Source organism: Gymnoscopelus braueri (genome assembly GCF_963280865.1).
Source record: "Gymnoscopelus braueri genome assembly, chromosome: 8".
Lineage (NCBI taxonomy): Eukaryota > Metazoa > Chordata > Actinopteri > Myctophiformes > Myctophidae > Gymnoscopelus > Gymnoscopelus braueri.
In genome coordinates, this window is record NC_137609.1 from 2,998,138 (window position 1) to 3,019,514 (window position 21,377).

The 21,377-nt window shown below is 40.7% G+C and overlaps 2 protein-coding genes across 3 annotated transcripts in view; one reads left to right on the forward strand and one right to left on the reverse strand.

The window, feature by feature from the left end:
• The window catches only part of klf8 (Kruppel like factor 8), a 36,083-nt gene extending 32,608 nt beyond the window's left edge, over positions 1–3,475 (reverse strand). For both annotated transcript variants that reach the window (XM_080435586.1, XM_080435585.1), the window contains exon 1: positions 3,030–3,475. In XM_080435586.1, coding sequence (XP_080291712.1) covers positions 3,030–3,056 — 27 coding nt within the window. In that variant the 5' untranslated portion in view covers positions 3,057–3,475. The remainder of the gene's footprint in view (positions 1–3,029) is intronic.
• A 5,685-nt stretch (positions 3,476–9,160) lies between these two features.
• On the forward strand, positions 9,161–20,094 carry rbm41 (RNA binding motif protein 41). The gene is made up of 7 exons (XM_080435293.1): positions 9,161–9,169; positions 11,117–11,233; positions 11,977–12,178; positions 14,093–14,288; positions 15,005–15,597; positions 18,494–18,641; positions 19,906–20,094. Exons 1-7 carry the CDS (start codon positions 9,162–9,164, stop codon positions 20,016–20,018), a joined length of 1,377 nt encoding a protein of 458 aa, XP_080291419.1. The 5' UTR covers position 9,161; the 3' UTR covers positions 20,019–20,094.
• The last annotated feature ends 1,283 nt before the right edge of the window (positions 20,095–21,377 follow it).

Here is a 21,377-nt window from a genome sequence, read left to right on the forward strand (position 1 = left end):
TCATCATAAACCAATCAAGGACCCTCCACCACCCAGCCACATTCGAATTAATTATTATTATTTAGGTCAAGAACCTATCATCGGTCTAACAGCAGAATATCCAAAAAAAGTCAATAATCTGTACATTGAAACTGACACACACGTATAGGATGCCAGGTCAACAATGACCTGGCATGAATCCTGCAAGGTCGTCGAGGCTAGGGCAAGTGCTACGGGCTGAGGTGGAGTCTGAAGAGGTGAGTCTTCAGATTACGGCGGAAGATTGGGAGTGAGTCTGCAGTTCTAACTGCAATGGGGAGTTCATTCCATAGTTTCCACAAGAACAGTTTCCACCTGGATACCATCCCACTGCTGGAGAAGTGGGGGAGACCACCACACTGTCATGTTGTCATGACAACACAGACCAGCACACTGTCACCATGTTGTCATGACAACACAGACCAGCACACCATCACCAGACTGTAATAATGAGGCTGTGTGCTAATGCTAATGCTAACAGTAAACAACACAACTCAACAAGCCCATTCCAATCTTCTAAATCTATTTTAACCTAATTCTATTAATAAATCTGATGCAGTGATGGAGTTTGAACTGCAAAGAAGTACACCTTTAAACCTGAGATTATGTCAATAAAGTTTTGATTCAATAAAGCAGCCAGCCAGCCAGACAAGACAACTCGGTAGCAAAGAGAACAGAAGTTTCTCGTTGTTAATAATTGTCTAGTATAGACACACCCTGACTCCACACACACACACACACACACACACACACACACACACACACACACACACACACACACACACACACACACACACACACACACACACACACACACACACACACACACTAAATTTAGTAAGTATTAAAATGTTTGAAAATAGCAGATCTACCGTTGTATGTGTTATAATATAAATTGTATCTGCAAAGTAACTAAAGTTTTCAAATCATTGTAGTGGAGTAGAAGTGCAATATTTGGCTCGGAGTAGTGGAGTAGAAGTAAAAGTATAGACAATTGGAAATATTCCAGTAAAGTAAAACATTTACTTAAGTACAGTACTTGTAAATGTACTTAGTTACTTTACACCACTGCACATACACCAGTTGAGTTATATGAATATGAATGGCTTTAATAAATGATGTGTCTGATAGTCTAGTGTTGAAGATGTGTGTGTGTGTGTATACGCCACATAGGCTCTGAAGCCAGACAGCGAGTCCTCGGTTCCATTCCCACGCCTTGCTGCATGTCACTCCCCCACTCAATTCAAAGCCATTTCAATTCAAAGGAGCTTTATTGGCATGAGAGCAACATACGTTTGCACTGCCAAAGAGCTCGCTCTCTCTTCCCATGTCGGAACTTTCTCTGGTAAGGGGAGGTGCTAGGACTACAAACTTCTGATGGGCGGAGTCAGAACGTTTTTTCGGAACTCGTACACCTCCAGATGTCCTGACCATAGACTATAAAAAAAAATGATATGGACGAAGGGAGCTGTGACATGACCCATTGAGCCACTTCTTCGGGGGCGAATTCAAATCCACCATCTTGGAACGCCACATCCCGAAAAGCAACCGGAAACGAATGCTATTGGCTGGAAGGGCAGCGAGGGTGGGTCTTCACTAAGTAGAGCCAGTAGAAGCCCTAAAAGCATACCCTACTTTATCATCATCAATTTAAAAATTAAAGGGACCATAATTTACAATAACGCATATCATGGTTAACTAGCGAAGTATTTATGACAATGACTACTAAGGCAACAAAATCAAGTGTTAAGTCCGGTCAAATCCCCATTGTAATCAATGGTGTGGTAATTGTTCTGCAGAAAGGAAGTGCCAGAATCTGGTACTTCCTTATTGGCTTCATTTAAAAAAAACGGATGCTTTCTGCGACCCCCAGGGGTCCTTGGAGGGTTTCCCCAACTAAATGACATAATATAGCCTCAAAATCAGTTTAACCACTTGAACCCCTGTATACATTACATCAGCTGTTTGAAAATAGCCGTTCTACAAGTTCACAACGTGTCGCAATGCAACATGTTGTGAGCTTGTAGATCTGCTATTTAAAACAATCATGTGTTAAAAAACTAAAAATGTTCAGATTAGAGTACACGCGGCCAAATACATATTAATTTGGGGGTCTTCGATATGACGATTTGACGAGAACCACCGGTTGAAATGTCTTAAAATGTGTTATATTGAAATGTATTTAAATAATTGAAATGTCCACTTAATAGTTCAGACTGTATACACGACACACTGCAATGAAGTTCAGATAAGTTAATAGTTCAGACTGTATATACGACACACTGCATGAAGGTGTAATGCACCTGGCCCATTTCCCAGGGTTCATAGCGCTCGTGTTTGTGTGTGTGTGTGTGTGTGTGTGTGTGTGTGTGTGTGTGTGTGTGTGTGTGTGTGTGTGTGTGTGTGAGTGGGGGTGTGAGAAGAGGGACTGCTGGCCCTTTAAGAACTAAGATGGCTGCAGCTTCCTTCCTGTGCCTCTCAATGATCAGAGAGAGACATACACACAGAGACAGAGAGAGAGAGAGAGAGAGGGAGAGAGAGAGAAAGACAGACAGACAGAGACATACACACAGAGACAGAGAGAGGGAGAGAGAGAAAGACAGACAGAGAGAGACAGACACAGAGAGAGAGAGAGAGAGAAAGACAGACAGACAGAGAGAGACATACACACAGAGACAGAGAGAGGGAGAGAGAGAAAGACAGACAGAGAGAGACAGACACAGAGAGAGAGAGAGAGAGCAGAAACAGTGAAACTGGAGACAGCTTTTTTTTCCTGCCACAACTATAATGTCTAAGAGCTCCATTCTAACAGTAATAATAAAAATAACTGTAATGACAGTTACCATTACAGCTGCTTTCCTTCACATAACCCTAACTGTCATCTTTTTTGCATAACAGGCACATGTTGGTCTGAACTCAGGTGAACCACACACACACACACACACACAGTGCGCAGTAGAGAGAGAGAGAGAGAGAGAGAGAGAGCGAGCCAGCAGGGGGGGGTGACTTACTTTCATACTCCGGGTCTCTGTGTGCATCTTGCAGCCTTGCAGAGGGGGGTCGCCGCCAGCCAGCCAGCCAGCCAGCCAGGCAGGGGGGGGCGAGGGGATGGGTGGGGGGTCTTCTTCCTCTGCTGCTGGGTGGATCCGGATCCAAACTGGAACCGCCGCCGATCCGATCTGAACGCGGTTGGTTGGTTGGTTGGGTTTACGTTTTCGGGTTCGATCTCTCTCCCTCCTCCTACCCCGGTCCGATCCGATCCGGGTCCGGCCCCTATCTGGCCTGTCGATGGTAATCTGAACCGGATCCCCGGGCTAGTAGTGGTGGCTGTGTGGCCGGGCTGGAGCGCGCTGTCCTCGGCTTGGGGCTGGCTGTGCTGTTTGTTATAACCGTGGAGGATCGGATCTAATGTTCTCTCTCTCTCTCTCTCTCTCCTAGCCAGGCAGCCTCTCCCTTCTCTGTGTGACCCCACCCTGTCCCCACCCACTACCCCCCCCACCCCCACCCTGCAGCCCCACCCACTCTGCTAACACCCCCCCCCTCCCCTCCCCTCCCCTCCCCTCCCCTCCCCTCCCCTCCCCTCCCCTCCCCACACCCTGCTAGCTGGCTGCCCCACCCACCACCGGCACCCACCCACCCACCCATCTCTGTCTCCTGTCTCTACTCCTGCCACTCCTCTATAGATGGGTTTCCCGTTTGTAAACATTGAGGATGATGCGCGCGCAGTGGAGGGAAGAGCCTGTAGAGGGCGCTATTACCCGCAGCAGCTCTAGTCAAATGTACATTGATAAAATAAATGGTCTTCACCGGGTTTAATGAAAGTAGATTAAATGATGCAGTTTGTAATATCTTCTTTACTCAATAAAAATGATTTGTCGGAAGTTGGATCTGTCTGTATATAATAGCAGCATTATGCCTATTATGCCTATAATAGCAGCATTATGCCTATCTAAATCCCGAAAATAACAATAGAGTGAATGGCACTTCCGGGTCGTTCTACCTCCCGCATGCGCAGATTGCACACTCTGCTCTGTGATGACGTCGCGCGGAAACCCATCTATAGTGCTGCAAAACACCACCTAAAAAAAACACAACTCTGTGTATAATTAACCAATAGCAGACGATCTCAGATCTACAAGCATGCAGCAGCAGCGCCTGGCATCGACTGACCTTGTAGATCTGACTCTTTTTTTTTGCTAGATTTATTCCTTCAGGATTTTTTTTGTTGATAATCATCACCTATAATCACATTATGGCCAAAATACAGACACCTGAACTAAGTACTTATTATAACACACTCCACCATCTATATTTTCTCTCTCCCCTATCTGTGTGTGTGTGTGTGTGTGTGTGTGTGTGTGCGTGTGCGTGTGTGTGTGACGTCAGCCTGGGGGGTTTAATCGAGGACACACACACACAGAGAGTGAGAGGATGAGGAGGGGTGAGTGTGTGTGTGATGAAGGTGGGATCATTCAAGGTGATCACTGATCAGGATGTTTGATGAAGAGCTAATAATGATCACGTGTTATCAATGGATGGAGCAGTGACACGATGACGTCACGGGCTGCTAACCACACCCTTCAGCAGGGAGCTGGGTGTGGCGCATGCCCTCTTAAAGGGACAGTACGCCCACTGCAGCGCTCTGAGTCTGTGCATGTTTATTACAACATTAGAATCCATGATTACAACCTTATTTATGTTTATAAGACATACACAAGCTTATCTTAATCAATCTGTAGTACACCTGCATGGTTATGTTAATGCAATGTAAGTAACATCTGTATGGTGGAGTATGTTAATACAATATAACTAACATCTGCACGGTAATGTCAATACAATATTACTAACATCTGCACGGTAATGTCAATACAATATTACTAACATCTGCACGGTAATGTCAATACAATATTACTAACATCTGTATGGTAGAGTATGTTAATCAGTGGTGGAAAAAGTACTCAAATGTTTTACTTAAGTAAAGTATCAATACTGCAATGTAGAAGTAGGCCTACTCAGGAATTCTGAATTTACTTGAGTAAAAGTACAAAAGTATTGGTATCAAAATGTACTTAAAGTACCAAAGTAGAAAGTACTCATTATGTAGAAAGTCCCATTTCACAAGTTTTCAAATATAAAATCTTTTGAAAATAGCAGATCTACAAGCTCACAATGCGTCGCATCGCGACCCATTGTGAGCTTGTAGATCGGCTATTTTCAAATATCCTATGTTTAAATAAGGCTGAAGGGTTTAATGTATGTTTTGTAATAATAATCAAAATCTACAAAGTAACTAAGTACTTTGTAGTGAAGTAGTAACTAAAGATTTCAAATAATTGTAGTGGAGTAGAAGTAAAAGTATGGGAAATTGGAAATACTCAAGTAAAGTACAAATACCTCAAAATTGTACTTAAGTACAGTACTTAAGTAAATGTACTTAGTTACTTTACACCACTGATGTTAATACAATAGAATCAGAATTTATTGTCACATTTATTGTCACATCCAATCCATTCCACTTTATTTATAGAGCGCATTTAAAACAACAGCGTTGAACCAAAGTGCTGTACACTCAGAAAACCAATATAAAATACTAAGAGTAAAACAATAAACAATCAACGTGGGAAAACCCATAAAAGGGTGCAACACATAGACATATTGCCTAACGGAAACAGCAACTCTCAGTCTGAATCATCAAAAGCCAAGGAGTACAAAGTGAGTTTTCAAACGTGATTTAAACTCAGGCAAGGTTTGAGATGCTCTAACATGGGGTGGAAGGGCGTTCCACAGTTTGGGGCGCTACAGCGGATAATGACTTGTCTCCCCTGGTCTTCAGCCTTGTTTGTGGGACCAGAAAATATGATTGGTGGTCAGTATAGACCTCAAGACCCACAGGTTTACAGATGTAAAACAGTGATTCGTTTTTTTGCAAGCTCCATCGTTTTAGTTATTTCCATAAAAAAAGAAAGGGAAGAAGAAGAAGGGGGGGGGGGGCAAGGGGAAAGAGAGGTCAATCAATAAAAAACAAACAAATCATCTACAAATTTACACAATACACATAGTAGGCCTACCTGATAAAGGTGCAGCCAATATACTGTACATCAGGGGTGGGCAACTTTGATGATGGAGAGGGCCACTATATTTCCACACTCACTCCAGGGGGCCACATTGCATATACTGTCAGAGGGCAGACATCTCTTATCTACTTATTTTTTTTAAATTCGAAAGTTAAAATACGCCATTCTATGTCACACAAAAATAGCAAAAATAGCCCATCTATAAGCTTAAAGCGCGTTGCAGTGTGACGCGTTTTGAGCTTGTAGATCTGCTATTTTTGCTATTTTTGAATTGGAATCCTGAAAAGTAACATTTTTATTTAATTTCAAATGCATTTTGTTATACTTACGTTAACTTTATGAACTTAAATACAAATACATTGGACATAAAAAATAAAATAGAATTGTAATATTAGTCATTAAGCTACTAATATAGACTGACGTAATTAAAGTGGGTCATGTTTGTATGTTTGGAATTGTAACAGCTGTGAAATATAATAATATATCAGTATTCTGATATTAAGTATAATATATGGTTTTAATATATAACTTTTGCAACCCTTTTTATTTTTATATGTACCTTGTTATCCTTGTCAATGAAAAACCATTGTTGTAAATGTCTTTTTGTACACAGGGCACTATTGAAAAAGAGACCCTGGTCTCAATGGATTTCCCTGAAATAAAGGTTTCAATCAAAAGCTGCGGGCCGAAATTAAGTGAAGGTGGGGGCCGCATGTGACCCCGGGCCGCCAGTTGCCCATGGCATGCATACTATACTGTATTCAATGATATGCTATGGACGTTAAGGTGCGAGAAAAAGAACTAAAAACAGTGCGTTGTACATGGGATTAAGGTGCAACGTGTCAGCACGTGTCGACCGCATTGTCCACACAAGCTAACTGACACTGGTATACCTGTCCACAGGTAGGTCCATGATGAGGAAGAGCAAAAAATAAAGTCACAGTCACAGTCCCTGGTATAATCCACTGGTATAGGTCCAAGACCAAGAGCAAATTAAAAGTCTAACCAGCCTGACGACAGGCGGTGCTCATGCCTTGTTCAGCAGTCTGATGGTAGCCGGGTGGAAGCTGTTCATGAACCTGGTGGTGTTGCCCTCGATAGTGCGGTAGGCCTCCTTGCCTGGCCGTGGTCATTGTAGGGGTTTGAACAGTTTGTGGCTGGGGTGGCGCTTTAACATCTGTATGGTAAAGTATGTTAAAGGGATATTTCACTTTCAAAATGACCCAAAGTTTTTTTTAAAGTGAAATATCCCTTTAATACAATATAACTACATCTGTATGGTAGAGTATGTTATACAATGTATTACACGGCTTGGTTGAATGCTTGATTCTGATTGTGATTGGTCAATCGCTGAATTCAGCGGTGTATTATTTCTGAATAATGACCGATGAGCTCAATAACAGTCCGCTGTCCAATCAAAGACTCAGAGCACTTGCTGCGCGCTGCTTGATTGTATAGAGACACACGGGGACTACAAATTTCACGCCCACTTTTGAGACAGCGCCGCTACTCGAGGTCCGTTAGAACGATGAACTGCAGCTGCCAATGCATTCCCTATGAGAGGATATGAGAATTAGCCTACTTTTAAAATTATCCTGCATTAACTGAAGACGATATTGATTTAAATAAAAATATGTTTCCAAATGTATGGAGTGTCTTTGTCAACATATCTTCTTGTTTTCTTAATAGTTGATGTGTTTCACATTTAATTTGCCACTTTAACGAGTTACCCATAATGCATCGCTAACACAGCAGAGGGTAGACAGCAGACGGGCATTTTAGTGACATCACTGTCTTTACGAGTGCCGAGCGCCGACCAGTGGCGTTCCCACTGTAGAGGCAGGAGAGGCGGTCGCCTGCCCAACTAAGATCTCGCCTCCCCTAAAAAAAAAAAAAAAACCCGAAAATGTGTCATTGCGTGCTTAATGTCCTCAAAGTCACGCATCCAACAAGCTTTGAACTGAGCAGATTGGACCTTCTGTTCCAGAGATAATGATGAAAACGGCCACTTTCGCCAGTTTTCTGGGTATTGAAAACCTCAAGGGATGCGTCCGTGACGTATATACCATGCGATCACTTAAACTCTAGATCTCCGATGCTAGCGATTTTGACATACTGATGGAGTATATTATAGTATATTGTGGGTAGTATATCGAGATGAAAGATATGGGACATTAAAAAGGACAAATTAAACAAATGGGACAGATTATTAGAACACCAAAAAAATCGCTACAGCCTCAGTAGTTAACCAGTGAAATGACGGTATTTTACAATGCCTCTCATAGAGATTGCATTGAGAGCTGCAGTTCATCGTTCTAACGGACCCCGAGTGTCAAAAGTGGGCGTGGATTTGTAGACCTTCCGCTTCCGGCCGTGTGTCTCTATGCTGTACTGTATCCAACATGAAAGCCATGTAGACAAATGCACAATGTCATTTACAACTAAACGTTGCTCTCAAGAATGTTTTTGAAAACATTTGAAGCGAGAAATAGACAATGCAGTGAACCGGAAATGTATTCTATTTGAACAACAGGAAGTATATGAACATATATATATTTAAATATATGCAACATAGCCTATATGTCTCTCATATGTGACATATTCGGAATTGGCCGCCTGTATATATGTCTCTACATATATGTACATATATCCATATATGTGGCATATGTGGACATAATATAAGCTATGAGACATATATTTCCTATATATTCATATGCACATACATGTGGATATATACCTGAATATGATATATATGCAGCATTTATTCTGCATATACCTGCCATATAGTGGCATATTATGTTCATAAATTTCCTTCCCGTTTTTGTTTTAGTTTTTTTATATAAAATAAATATATAAAAATACAATAAAAATGTCCAGCCACCAGGATCGAGGGGCAATAAGTACCCCCATGCCCCCCCTAAAAATCGCCTATGATTTCTACCATAGATAGAGACCGTTAAAACATTTTTGATTTCCACACGCGACCAGCGTGCGTAATCTGACTACAGTTCCCACAATTCCACGCACCGGAAACAGGAAGAAAAATAACCGGTAAAAGGAGATCTCATCATGCGACGGTAAACAAACCGTTTCTAGCTCACGTTAATATTTCCACATAAAGTCAATAATGAATGTAATACCGTTGTTTTAAACACTCCAGTCAGATGATATGATAATATGATTCGTAAAATTAAATTATTCTTATTTTTTAACGGTTGAATCACCTTGTTTGCTACTTATTATGACCAGAAACACAGATAAGGCTAAACTAATGAATGATGATGCTAATGCTTCCAATAACCAGTGGTGGAAAAAGTACTTAATGTTTTACTTGAGTAAAAGTATCGATACTGCAATGTAGAAGTACTCTGTTACAAGTAAAAGTCCTGAATTGAAAATGTACTTGGGTAAGAGTACAAAAGTATTGGTATCAAAATGTACTTACAGTACCAAAAGTAAAGTACTAAATGTTTTGAAAATAGCAGATCGACAATCTCTGTGAGCTTGTGTGTGTGTGTGTGTGTGTGTCTGTGTGTGTGTCTGTGTGTGTGTGTGTGTGTGTGTGTGTGTGTGTGTGTGTGTGTGTGTGTGAGGGAGAGAGAGTGATCTTTGTTATTGTAATGAGTCATTAACACACATTGCACAAAACATCCATTCTATTAAGTTCTTTAGTTGTGTGTGTGTGTGTGTGTGTGTGTGTGTGTGTGTGTGCGTGTGCGTGTGTGTGAGAGTGTGAGTGAGAGAGACAGACAGAGAGAGATTGACAGAGAGATAACTTGTGAGGAACAAATGTCCCCACAAGTATAGTAGAATATCATCACCTAAACTAATGGCCAAAGTATTTTTTTAAAAGTTTTTCAGAAAAGATAAAAAAACGGATCCAAAACAAAACTATATGGTATTTCTTAATCATTTCACCCAAAACGCTTACAACAAATTATGACTATTAACATAAAAATAACACTGTCTGTCAGTTATGTAACGTAAGAGATTTAAATAGGTTTAAATAGGATTTAACCGGACTTAGGCCAAATTATTTACTGATTTACTCCAGACTTAGGCCATTTGTTAGGTTTAAGTCACAAAAATATGTGTCACACTACGGAGATAGACCATTATACTAAAAGGGGAGGGAAGAGCATGATCCTTTTCAATTAGGAGAGGCGATTTTACCAGAGGTGGCCAGTGTCATGAGGAGCTGACTTAAAAAAAGCTGACTTAAATAAAAATATAATTTTCCTCAAAAAATTACTTATGCCATTAGTTTAAGAAGGTGACGGTATCGTAAATGGACGTTTGTGAGGACCCATTTTCCTGGTCCTCACAAGATAAATGGTAGTTTTATGGTAAAAAAAAAAAGATGTTTAGAGATACGTTTACAATTAGAGTTAGGATTGCTCTGAGGAAGGCTCATAGCCGAAACGCGAAAGCGTTCATTTTATTGGTGTGCCAATAAAAAAAAGTGGAAATGTGAGTACTTTGTCCTCCATTTAATAGACATTTTTGGATGTGCTACCCTTTTGATGTATATACTGGTCTTTGGGTCTAGCACTCCACTGAGAAAACCCATTGTTGATGCGCAACCTATTTCTCTTACTTATAGAGCTAGGATTAGGTTAGTGTTAGGATTAGACATTTAGAAATTAGGTTTAGGGATCAGAGACAAGTGTTATACCTGATTTACACTTTAGTTGCGCTCTGGTGCCGTGCGTGCACCGAAAAACTGCTGATCTACAAGCCCACAACGCATCACAGCGCAATGCGTTGTGGGCTTGTAGATCTGCTGTTTTTCGGCTTCAGCCTCATGGTTAAAAATGGCAATACTAACAAAAAAAAAGCCATTCATGAAATCACTGTCCTAAAATGTTGATGTCCTGTGTGTGTGTGTGTGTGTGTGTGTGTGTGTGTGTGTGTGTGTGTGTGTGTGTGTGTGTGTGTGTGTGTGTGTGTGTGTGTGTGTGTGTGTGTGTGTGTGTGTGTGTGTGTGTGTGTGTGTGTGTGTGTGTGTGTGTGTGTGTAAACAGTGTGAGTCGTCCGTCCTGTGAGGACGGTCCGGTCCTGGAGGACCAGGAGACGGAGGGACAGAGACAACTGCACAGTCTGTTGCTACGGCAACTCAACACGGACATAGACGTCAACAGGTGAACAGCAACATGATCATTAACCAGGACATTACTACTTTATTTTTTATTATTTTTATTATTCTAAATCTGTCCAAAAAGTTTGGATACCTTACACTCTAAAGAATTGATGGGGAACCGTTTCAACGTCCCGCAAAATGAGCAAGAGGCATCGATGTCTGTGCATTTTGCAACGATAAGAAAGCCTGTCGTTTCTATTAACTTGCTTATTTCTCTTGCAAAACCTGGCAACACTGCCAGTGACGCGCGCAGGGGTTATCTCTATTCCTCCTCTCCCAACCGGCCACAACCCGACCTTTGATTGTTCAGTTTGCTATTGGTTATTTGATAGTGTGATTTAGATTTTTAAGATAGTCAATGTAACGTTAGAGCCGTTTGATCATTGTATTTTGGTTATTTTTTGGTAAGCAAAAAGGCCAAATTTGCTGTCAAAAAGTCCCAAGTAGCCACACGAACAAAGGTTTAACTTGCAAAAAGAGTAAAAGCATTTATTCACAAAAATAAGAAGCTACCTTATTCATTGTTATTACTATTTTGTTACATTCTTATTTTTGTGAATACATGCTTTTACTCTTTTTGCAAGTTAAACCTTTGTTCGTGTGGCTACTTGGGACTTTTTCACAGCAAATTTCTTTTCTCTTTTGAATAAAATTCTGTTTATTTTTACTCATATTTTATTACACAACATATGTTTATGTTGTGTAATGTGTGTGCGTGCGTGCTGTTTGTTACGTTTTCTACAGGTGTGTAGCAAAGCGTCAGTGCTTCGCCCCGGCCTCTCTCTACAGGCCGTTCGGGGAGCAAGCCGCCGGAGTTCGAAGTCTGTCTCAGTTCCAGGCTCTGCAGGACGGGCAGAAGGACCTGGACGGGCTGAGGGAGCTGGGACTGACGGACACGGAGATCCAGCTGTGGTCCAGCAGAGATGCACCCGCCTCCACAGACAAGGTACAACCCTAAACCTTATGGGTGGCGGGACTTGAGTCTGTTTGGAGCTTGTAAATTTAGGCTATATAGGAAGTGTGACAGTTCATATGAATGGTCTGTAGTCTCGCTGTTTCACCGCTGCTGGTTGCAAAAGCAATTAGGCTTTATGCAAGCGGATGGGTCTTTACACATGATTTTATTACCTTAAATCTTTAACTGCCAGAGTATATACATTAATTAACTCACCCAATGCCAGTGCCCCGCCCTCGCTGAGGTTTCAGCCAATAGCATTAATTTTCATTAGCATTTCGGACCGGCTATCAACCGGATATAGAAAGATGGCTCATTTGAAATCGCTGCAAAATAGGCTTCATTTACGGTCTGTAGAAACCAATGGCGTGATGCTGTCCATATATTTTACGGTCTATGGTTTGGAGGCAACACACTCGTAGTGGTGTCATGCAGCATATGCCAGTCATGTTTCTGGGCTTTTCTTGCCAGGGCGAGGCTAGCAGCCTCTCGTCGGAGGCCGCCGGTAGAACTTTAATCAGGCCTAAAACTTTGAGCCCGGCCCAGCCCGGCCCGACAAAAGTTCGGCCCGAGCCCGGCCCAAAGCCCGAGAAATATGTGACAAACTGGGCCCAGCCCGGCCCGGCCGTGAGCCCAACATTTTTATGAACAGCAGCAGCCTTTTCCTCTTCAATAAATATTGGCTATTCATGAAGAACAATATGTCTGTGTCTGTAGTTGATGCAGACACATGGTAATCCACACGGCAGTAGAAAACATTTAGCCTCCCTCCCGAAAGGCTGTTAACTTTATTTAGCCTAGTTAGCCTACTGTAGCTCCAACACTGTCTCATCAGAGGTAGGCTGTCTGTCTGCTTCGTTGCACACTGACGGCAGCTGCTCCTCAGTTGCTCCTGGGTCCTAGTGTCATAGGCTTGTAATTTAAAAGGCTATTAGATTCCTCTGCTATTGTAAATGTAGTCTGTACAGCCCCAGCACGGCCCTGAAGCCCGACAAATATGGCTTTTGTGTTAATATGCACTCGGTATACATATTGTACGTTTTGGAAAGGAATACAGCTGATTTCATCGTCTTGGCGTGGGGTGTGGTGTGTGACACTGGCACCCCAGTCATTTACGCCCCGGCGTGGAATCGTTACCACAGCAACCATGAGAAGTCCATGTTTACGTTGTGTCAGCTATAGCTATTTGTGCTGATAAGTTATAACACAACTTTCATTGGAATGGTGCACGTGTCAATCTGCGTGCGAGTGCTATGGACGTGATATCCAAAGCGCCCCTTCCGCTCATCAATTATGAACCCTGCGGATCAGACAGAATTACCGAGGTTACTAAAATGAATAGTTAGATAAGTAAACAAAACATTTTTGAAAATCTTGGAATATATAACATTTTTAACTCAAATCTTTGCTTCTGGGGATTCTACAAATGTCTTCTAAATCCTAACAGTTTTTTTGAAAAAACATACTGTATGTTGCTATAATCAGTGGTTCTCAAACTTTTTTCATGTATTTGGCCGTGGACCCCCATCTCAAAATATGTTGTTCCAGGGACCCCCAGAAGCAAAGATTTGAGTTACAAATGTTCGCTTTAAAAAAATATATATATATAATATATATTCAAAGATTTGCACAAATGTTCTGGATTTTTCAAAAATAGCAGACCTACAAGCTCATAGCGGTACTCTGTGCCGCGCTATGAGCTTGTATATCTGCTATTTTTTAATAGCCAAAAAAAACAGATGCGTCCCCGGTCTTAATGGGTTAAATGCTGTCTTAGTAATATTATGTATTGAAAAATGTATCCATTTAATTATTTCTGTGGCCTTAAAATCATTGCTGCTAACATTCCAAAATGTGTCCTGTCAATCGCGCGTGCGTGCGTGTGTGTGTGCTGCGTGTGTGCAGGTGTCTCCAGCAGCCAAACAGCAGCGTCTGCAGGTCATCAAAGACAAGATTGCCGCCAGGGCGGAGCTTCTGTCCCGCCCCCAGCGCTTTGCAGCCAGTCGACCAATGAGCAGGCGGGAGATGGAGATCGAACAGGCGTTGTTCCACGGAACTTCAACCGACAACCCTGGATTCCTCACCGCGCTGTACCACAGAGGTACCATAAAATATGTAATATATACCACCTGCTTTACCACAGAGGTACCGTAAAACATGTAATATATACCACCTGCTTTACCACAGAGGTACCGTAAAACATGTAATATATACCACCTGCTTTACCACAGAGGTACCGTAAAACATGTAATATATACCACCTGCTTTACCACAGAGGTACCGTAAAACATGTAATATATACCACCTGCTTTACCACAGAGGTACCGTAAAACATGTAATATATCGTTGCTGTCAGGCAGGAACCAGCTAACTCCATTTTTACGCTTTTGCATTATTATTTCCATAAATCAGTGCTATTGAACACCCTTTACGTCTGTGTGTTGGTAAAAAAAATTAACCAATGAAAAGTATTAAAAAGCGCTCCTGAACAAAACCAGCTAACCACCTCCATTGGATCCTCAAACTTTCTGCTAAACCAGTTAAGTCCACCAAAGGGGGGTGGAGTTAGCTGGTTTTGCTGACTCCAGGCTCCACCCCCTTTTGACCTCCAACCTCATTGAGAGCTTGGAGGTCCATTCAGCTGTTCTTATCAATGATGAACAAAACCTCCTAACTCCACTTTTTGTTTGGTTTTGGTCATTTCCTGAAAAATGAACATTTTGGTGTTAGCTGGTTTCTGCCCGACAGCAGAGATATATATAGAATGTTTTATACGTTTTTATATTGAATATCATTTGTAACTTAAATGTGTTTCAGATGTAGATGCACAGGCTGACCTCCAGGGGGCTTCATCCTCAGATCCTCTGGACTCTGTGTACAGAGACCTCCTGTCACCGCAGAAAGACAGCCAATCACAAGACTCAGAGAGACAGACTGACCGATTAGAAGCTGCCCTCTCTCCGAGGTCATGTGAACACCTTGACCAATCACAAAACTCCCAGAAACAACACACTGTCCAATCACAGAGCTCACCGAACAATGTCGGCCAATCACAAGGCAAGACAAAAGACACTGACCAATCACGTGACCTCAGTGAGCACCAATCAAAACCGCCAGGAGAGACGGAGCAGTTACCCGGCCTATCGGAGAGGAGGCCGGGGGCTTCGGACCAATCAGATGCTCGGGACGCAGTAGCACGGCGGCGATTGACCGCTCCGCAAACGATCAACGCCAGCCATCCAATGGGCAGCCTGCGTGTAGCAGGGAGGGCGGGGCCAGACGGACCGCTGGCGGTTAGCGGAGAAATCGAGGCTATAACGGAAGAAGACATTGTTAAAAACAGATCGAGTGACGAAGAAATAAAAAGCATTCCACGATTCAAGAATTATGACCCAGGCCAGCCGTCGAAGGTCAGATGAATCTATCATTTATTTATTTATAATTTATAAGGTCAGATTAATTTATTTTTAAGTGATTTATTTATAAAGTTAGATTAATTCATACTGGTATGAAGAGCACTTCACCCATTTTCAACCTCATCTTCATATACGTAATTGGTCCTCACTAATGCTCATTAATGCTCATGTCTACTCACTCTGTGTCTCATTGGTTTTTATTTTATTTTATTATATTAACCCATTAAGACCGGGAACGCATGTGTGTAACCACTTTAACCATTATTTTATACTTTCGCTATTCAAAAATAGCAGATCTACAAGCTCATAGCGCGCCACTGAGTGCCGCGCTATGAGCTTGTAGATCTGTTTTTTTTAAATCATAAACATTTGTGCAAATCTATTTTAACACATTGGGTGCCAAAACCGTATATATACGGTTTTGCGCATACTAACGTTGAGTGCCAAAACCATATATATACGGTTTTTGAAAAATAAAATAAAAAAAAATTTAATTTTTTTTTTTTTTTTCTTCACAGCAACAGGAAATATCACTCCTACAAGATTTAGACTCCAATCCACCTCCTGGTTAACTTATGACTTCAAAAACCTGTATCTCGGCTCCTGTGCACTTTTTTTTTTTACAATGTTAATTTAACTATTTTCAACTGGCTGCAACTATGGAATGGATTTCCGAATGTTTTAAATTTTTTCCCCCCGATTGTACGAGACCTGTATGTGTGTAATGAGGGGATCACCGTGAGGACGGTGATCACTGAAAATATTTTGTGACTACTTGAAAAAGGTTCAAAATGTTTAAAAAGTCCTGGCACTCAAAGTATAATATTTTAATAAACCTCTGGCACCCAATGTGTTAAGCGAACATTTTTAACTCAAATCTTATCTATCTCATATTTTGAGATGGGGGTCCGTGGCCAAATAAATATCATTTTGGGTGGTCCTGGACATGAAAAAAGTTTGAGAACCACTGATATTATAGCAACATTTGTTTAAAATAATAATAAACTGTTAGCATTTATAAGATATTTGTAGAATCCTCAGAAGCAAAGATTTGCACACATGTTCACGATTTTTCAAAACATAGCAGATCTACAAGCTCGTATGAGCTTTTGAATAGCAAAAGTGTAAAACAATGCTTTTTTTAGCTAAAAAAATACACAGATGCGTTCTCGGTCTTAATGGATTAATACAAGATCAATTGAACTGTCCACAGCCCACCAATGAGACAGTGCTATCATCAGTGTAGTGTAAATTCATGTTTTTGTTTGTTTGTTTGTTTACACATGATCCTTTCTAATAATATGTTGGATTCATTTAACCACTTAAACCCTCAATACTTTGTAAACTCTGAACTTGGTCTGCTCTTTTTTCTCTTTTGTCTCGGCCCACGTTTGGGTCGCGGACCAATTTTTATGGGTCGCAAGTAAATACTTTGTTTCCTACATTTAAAAATTAAAAAATCTAATCGTTTCCCATAAATAATTAAAAAAAATATATATGTTTAAGAAGTAGTGAAAATAGCAGATCCATGTGAGCTTGTAGATCTGTTATTTTCACTAGTTTGGGTCCCGGGCAAACGTCTAATTTCTCTGTTGGGTCTTGAGCTAAAATGTTTTGGAACCACTGCTGTACACCAAACCTTTTCGCAGAGAATAGATCTGCTGCCTATTTTCAGCCAAAGTTCCCCCCAGAATAGGGATGCTAGGGTTCAAGTGAACCCAAAGATATGGTAGCCCTCCCCCACACTGTTGTAACTCTGAGGACCCCCTAGAGCAGGGGTGGGCAACATTGATGATGTAGAGGGCCACTTTATTTCCACACTCACTCCAGAGGGCCACATTGCGTATACTGCTGGGCAGACACCTCTTATCTCCGTATTTTAACTTTTTTCGTAAATTAATGGCGTACTTCGCCATTCTATGTCACACAAAAGTGGCAAAAGTAGCCGATCTACAAGCTCAAAACAAGTTTTGAGCTTGTACATCTGCTTTTTTTTGCTATTTTTGAACTGGAATCCTGAAAAGTAATTTTTTTATTTAATTTCAAATGCATTTAGTTATACTTATGTTAACTTTATGAACTTATAAATACAAATACATTGGACATAAAAAATACAATAGAATTTTAATACTAGTCATTAAAGGTAGGGTAAGTGATATTTTTTGGTTAAAACAAAAAGTATTTTGTTAAAAGGTTAAAATACTATATTCTGATAGTAATCATTGCTATGGAGTGTTTTTTCAGTAACAGATGTCTCCCTGTCTCTCCAGCTCTTTAATAAACAGAAAATACATTTTTCGGTAGGTGTCAAAATCTCAGCCAATCAGGAGAAAGTACCCATTTTTAAGCTTAATTTGTATAGTGTTCCAGTTCCAATTTTGCATGCTCATTTCTTAGTGTCATCACTTCCAATTTCACTTGTTTAATCTGTATCCTGATTGAGTTCTCTGTCCTGGTTGGATAAAATTGGAAATGAAACTGAAACTGAAACGAAAATGCATTTTCTGTTTAATAAAGAGGTGGAGAGACAAGGAGACTCCTAATACTGAACAAACACTCTATAGCAATGAGTACTATCAGAACATAGAGCTATTTAACAATTATTTTAACCAACGCAAATCACTTACCCTACCTTTAAGGTACTAATATAGACTGAAGTAATTAAAGCGGGTCATGTTTGCATGTTTGGAATTGTAACAGCTGAAATCAATAATATATCAGTATTCCAATATTAACCTGTGGGCCGCATTAAGTGAAGGTGGGGGCCGCATGTGGCCCCATGGCCGCCAGTTGCCCATGTATGCCCTGTTCTCCCTTGTTATGTACATAAAAACTGAATAAACCCTGTAAATAAGTAATAACAAAAGGTTTATGTCTCTCAACACTGTAGGTTGTGTGTGTGAAGAACGTCAGTGCACAGGCATCGTTGGCCCAGCTGGTGGCGCTCTTCTCCCGGTTCGAACCAGCAGGCGGTCCGGCGGTGGTGTACCGCCTCCTCACCGGCAGAATGAAGGGACACGCCTTTGTTACACTGCCAGGTACACACTGCCGTGTGTGTGTGTGTGTGTGTGTGTGTGTGTGTGAGTGTGAGTGTCGTGGACCCCCATTAAAACCGGGAAATCTGTGTCATTTAAGATTTTAGCTATATATATATATATATATATATATATATATATATATATATATATATATATATTAGCTTGTACATCTGCCCAGGCCCATGAAATTCATAGGCATTCATAGTAGCCAATTAGAATGAAATCTGCTAAAACGGACTCATACTGATACAGAACCATATATAGGCTAAGGCTATATATTGTCGCTGACAGGTGGAAAAACTGTTCCTTTTTTAAAATTATTATTTAAAAACAAAAAAAATATAATTGTGAAATAGCCAATCTACAAGCTATAATTGTTAATAATTAAGAAATACAATATTTTAAATATTGAAAAATCAACTAAAGTCATTATTTGTGCAAGTTCAATCACATTTCATTTGAATGAAAATAATTGTGGGGAAAATACATAAAATCTCTAATCTGTGAATCTAATGTGATTAATGTGACCCCTGCCTAGTGCCTACAGTCAGTGAAGTCTAGACTGTGACTTTGTACAAATATTGGTTATGTGCCAATACATTATTTTGTGAAATAAATGGGTTATATTTCACAGATAGTTATACTATTCTTGTACTATATTAAAATTGAATCAATCTTAACCTTCAAGTTAAATTCATTATTTCCTTGGTCTTAATAATCATTGTTTTATTTGATGACCTTCCTGCCCTGGCATTTGACGTTTGTGCCCTAAAAAAATGTACAACACCAAAGGCCAAGTGGCCTTGCCCCTAAAATGACTAAAATTCCAGGCCTGGTTGTCATCCTCCTCAATTGTTTTAGCATTTTTTTAATGTCATTGCTGCCATTTAATTTATGCATTTTTGCCATTCTTAAAATAGTTGTAATCTCATCTCAGTTAACATAGCTGATCTATAAGCTCACAATGGAGCTTGTAGATCTGATATTTTAGTTGCATGGCAGGCCTTACTCTACAAATATTTTTAATCATGTCAGAACCTCCAGAAACCACCCCCCCCCCCCCCCCCCCCCCCCACACACACACACACCCCCCCACACACCCCCCCCCCCCCCACACACACACACACACACACACACACACACACACACACACACACACACACACACACACACACACACACACACACAGAGAGAGAGAGTGAGGATGTAACATGTCTTGTGATTGGTCCTCTCCAGTAACATGTCCTGTGATTGGCCCTTGCAGACCTACACACAGCCCAGAAGGCCCTCCAGCTGCTCCATGGATACCGGTTGCTAGGGAAGCCACTGGTGATTGAATTTGGCAAAGAGAAGAAGAGTGGTGAGATTAAAGACTAAAGAAGAAGAAGAAGAGGCGTTAGGTATTCATGTTCATTTGGTGTCTTAACCCATTAAGACTGTGTCATTTTGAGATTTCTTTGGCTATTCAAAAATAGCAGATCTACAAGCTCATAGCGTGGCACCGAGTGCCACGCTATGAGCTTGTAGATCTGCTATTTTAGAAAATTTGTGCAAATCTTTGAATATATATATTTTAAAGCGAACATTTGTAACTCAAATCTTTGCTTCTGGGGGGTCCCTAGAACTAAATATTTTGACATGGGGGTCCGCGGCCAAATACATTTTTGGGGGGGGTCCTTGACATGAAAAAGTTTGAGAACCACTGATATAGCAACATAAGCAAAAAAAAAAGAATCCCCAGAAACAAAGATTTTTGTTACAGATCTACAAGCTCAAGCTCATAGCGCGGCACTCAATGCCGTGCTGTGAGCTTGTAGATCTGCTATTTATTTAATCGCCAAAACATAAGATAATGGTTTCAGTGGTTAAAATCAAAAAATGACCGATGCTTTCCCGGTCTTAATGGGTTAAGCTGGAATGTGTGGAGTGAGAGAGTTAGCAGAGATTTGGATATTGGAATTTGGCTCTAGTCTCTAATGAACAGATATATTTATATATTTGAATCTTAATGTTTCATATTTTCAGTAATCACGATGGCGTGTGAGCTTGTGGATCAGCTATTTTTGTTATTTTTAAGTTATTTGAAAACGTGTTAAAATTCTGAAAATAGAAAAGTCAGCTTTGTATACAATTTATTTACCAATATTTGGTATCTTTACACACGATGCTATGAAGTTTTTCTCGCAATAAACACATCTAAGAAATATTGTTTTTACCCTTCTATTTTGCTCTTCTAGATAATAACCTTTTAAAATCTAAACTTGAGTCTCATAATTCATATTTTCATGTATTCATAATTGGTTTCAAACCCATCTTGCTGTAAGTGATATTTTTTAGTTTAAAAAAAAGTTTTTGTTAAAAAGTTAAAGCTCTTTATTGTACCATTGTACCACAATTAAGTACTTTGATCATTACAATCAGTCTGGTTACCGCGTCATAATAATACAGTGTGTGTGTGTGTGTGTGTGTGTGTGTGTGTGTGTGTGTGTGTGTGTGTGTCTTTAAGCTGTAGGTCAGTGTTTTTGACACTAGATGGTGCTGTCTGACAGCACCTCAAACAGCTGGTATGTTACAGTTGATGAATGGTAAATGCATTTATATAACACCTTTATCAAAAATACTTTACATTGTGTATTAGATTCTCTCTCTCTCTCACACACGCACGCACGCACGCACGCACGCACGCACGCACGCACGCACGCACGCACGCACGCACGCACGCACGCACGCACGCAC

What these genes read in the sequence shown, in the direction of transcription:
- rbm41 (XM_080435293.1), top strand. An exon ending in CACCCGCCTCCACAGACAAG is followed by an intron (nt 12,179 to 14,092) that starts GTACAACCCTAA and finishes GCGTGTGTGCAG; the next exon opens with GTGTCTCCAGCAGCCAAACA. An exon ending in CACCGCGCTGTACCACAGAG is followed by an intron (nt 14,289 to 15,004) that starts GTACCATAAAAT and finishes AATGTGTTTCAG; the next exon opens with ATGTAGATGCACAGGCTGAC.